Here is a 2,340-nt window from a genome sequence, read left to right on the forward strand (position 1 = left end):
ACACTTGTTATTGTTGTTGTTGTTGTTGTTGTTGTTGATGATGTTGTTATTATTATTATGTAGAGGTATATTGATCAATATACACATTATTCCTTATCATATCAATATTCTCCAGTAATTTCTTTTTTACTAGCCAAATAATATAATTAATCTTCTATAATTTCATTTTCATAAAATTTCAATTTTAATTCTCTTAAATATTTTTTGTAAACTGAACAGACCCATAATTTCATGAATATACTTGGAAAACAAAATTTTAAATTTTCATTCACTTATTAATCATTTTTAACATATAATACTCCTAGAAGACCGTGGCTAGTATAGCTTTGATTTATGTGAGGAACCATTTATGAATAGTTAAGCAGAAAGTCAATACTGGACGACTCATGTTCCTTTTTTTTTTTTTTACAATTATGGCTATTTTTTTACCTTTTTCTTTTGGGATAAAGTACAAATAAACCATCATACTATTTGGGAAATAGCAATTAGGTCATCGAACTCAAAAAACACCCAAATAAGCCATTGAACTTGATAAAAAAAGAGCAATTAAGCCACTAAACTCGTAAAAAAGAACAATTAACATTTTTAATAAGTTAACTTCAGGTTAAAATACAAATAAGTCACTGAATTACTTGGGAAACATCAACTAAGCCATCAAACTCAAATAACTCACAAATAAGTCACTTTTTTATTTACTTTTTTTTATGAGTTAATTTCATTTTTTGCCCTAAGTTTATAAGTAACATTTCAGTTTTAGTCATTTTTTATCCGAATATCCTTATTTATTTATTTTCTTTTCTTATGAGTTATGGCCAAATATTTATTTAATCAAATAAAAAAATTAAGAAAAAAAATTGATATGCCCCTGGGCGAATTGCGAACTAATTCGCCCAGGGAGTAGTTTTAATTTTAATTTTTTTTACTTTTCTTTTATTTATATTAGTCCCCTGGGCGAATTAGTTCGCAATTTGCCCAGGGGCAGATTAATTTTTTTAAAATTTTTTATTTGATTAAATAAATATTTGGCCATAACTCATAAAAATAATAATAATAATAATAAATAAGGATGTTCAGATAAAAAATGACTAAAACTCAATAACTTTCTCTTTGTTGACAGCATATGTTTTGTCTTTGCTGAGATATTGTAAGTTCTCAAGAAGGTTGTCCATGCTTTGCAATTTCCGGTATGGCCATCGTTTAATTCCCAATTTTGTACACATTCTCTTCAACTTATCTTCACTTACATTGAGCTCCCTTGCTGCTTGGGCTGCGGGTAAGTGGAAGAATTTTGAAATAGTATTTAAACCCCAGTGTTTAGAGGTTCTCTTGTCAAATACAATGATTTCAGTTGAGTTGGATAATTCAGCTACAACTGGAGGCGCCTCAAGTGAAACATCGTTCTGGCCACATAGCATGTCATTCACAAGACCCCAGTCGAAATCTAATTGTTCGGCGGAGCAACAACTTTGTTGAATTTGGTGTAAAGTTTTACCTGTTGGAGATGAAGTTGGATTATTGAAGTGATAATCCAAGGGGTGGTTTTCAGCATGATTAAAAAAAGGACGGTAATCTTGTTCAGGAGAAGAAATAGGAATTTCTTTATCATCCTCATCCTCTAACTTCAAGAGTTTTATTCGAGGCCATCGGGAAATTCCTAATATCCTGCACCTATTCTTTAATGTTGTGACACCAACCTTTAATTGTACCGCTGCTTCACTAATCGGAAGATGGAAATAACTTGAGATCATTTCCTTAGTGATCGTTCTTGAATCACACAAGGTTTTCTTCACCGGAGTGTTTTTTTTTCCTCGACTGCAACCTCTTCCAAAGGTTTAGGTAAAACAGGTGGAACAACTTGGGCGACCGGCTCAGCGTCAATAACTTGTTCACCTTCAACAGATGGTTCTAGTAGTGTGTACAACTCATTCTCAATCTGCAAAAGAGAAGGTAGATTTAGTTCATTCCAAAAGGAAGTATCTTCAAAGTCAGAACAAGAAAGCGAATGAGAATGAGATGAGGATGAAACATAATTTGCCATTTGATTGGAAATGTTAAAGTATAAAGAAATAAAACAATTAAGGTGAAAGGGAAGGTTAATTGACGGTTGTAAGGAAATGATCAAACATAATTTTCTTATAAGAAAAACCAAGTGCTGCTTTCAAAGGAGCAAAGGACATGTCGGACTGACAAATTAATGGAAACAAAGTTTAATCACACACATTTCAGAATAAATTTTAAAAAAAAAACGTCAAAAGGTAAACAGGGAATTGTTTTTTTTGGTTTATTTGATCCTGTCTGGTTTTAGAGACCGCGTTTTAAAAGTTCTTTGGCATCCCAATT

At 31.6% G+C, this 2,340-nt stretch overlaps 1 protein-coding gene across 1 annotated transcript; it reads right to left on the minus strand.

The window, feature by feature from the left end:
* Positions 1 to 1,085: 1,085 nt before the first annotated feature.
* LOC116010909 (protein RKD4-like) lies at positions 1,086 to 2,038 on the minus strand. Its single transcript, XM_031250403.1, has 2 exons — positions 1,820 to 2,038; positions 1,086 to 1,619 (listed from the first exon to the last, which is right to left on the minus strand). Exons 1-2 carry the CDS (start codon positions 2,036 to 2,038, stop codon positions 1,086 to 1,088), a joined length of 753 nt encoding a protein of 250 aa, XP_031106263.1.
* Between the last annotated feature and the right edge of the window lie 302 nt (positions 2,039 to 2,340).

Source organism: Ipomoea triloba, chromosome 2 (assembly GCF_003576645.1).
Source record: "Ipomoea triloba cultivar NCNSP0323 chromosome 2, ASM357664v1".
Taxonomy (NCBI): domain Eukaryota; kingdom Viridiplantae; phylum Streptophyta; class Magnoliopsida; order Solanales; family Convolvulaceae; genus Ipomoea; species Ipomoea triloba.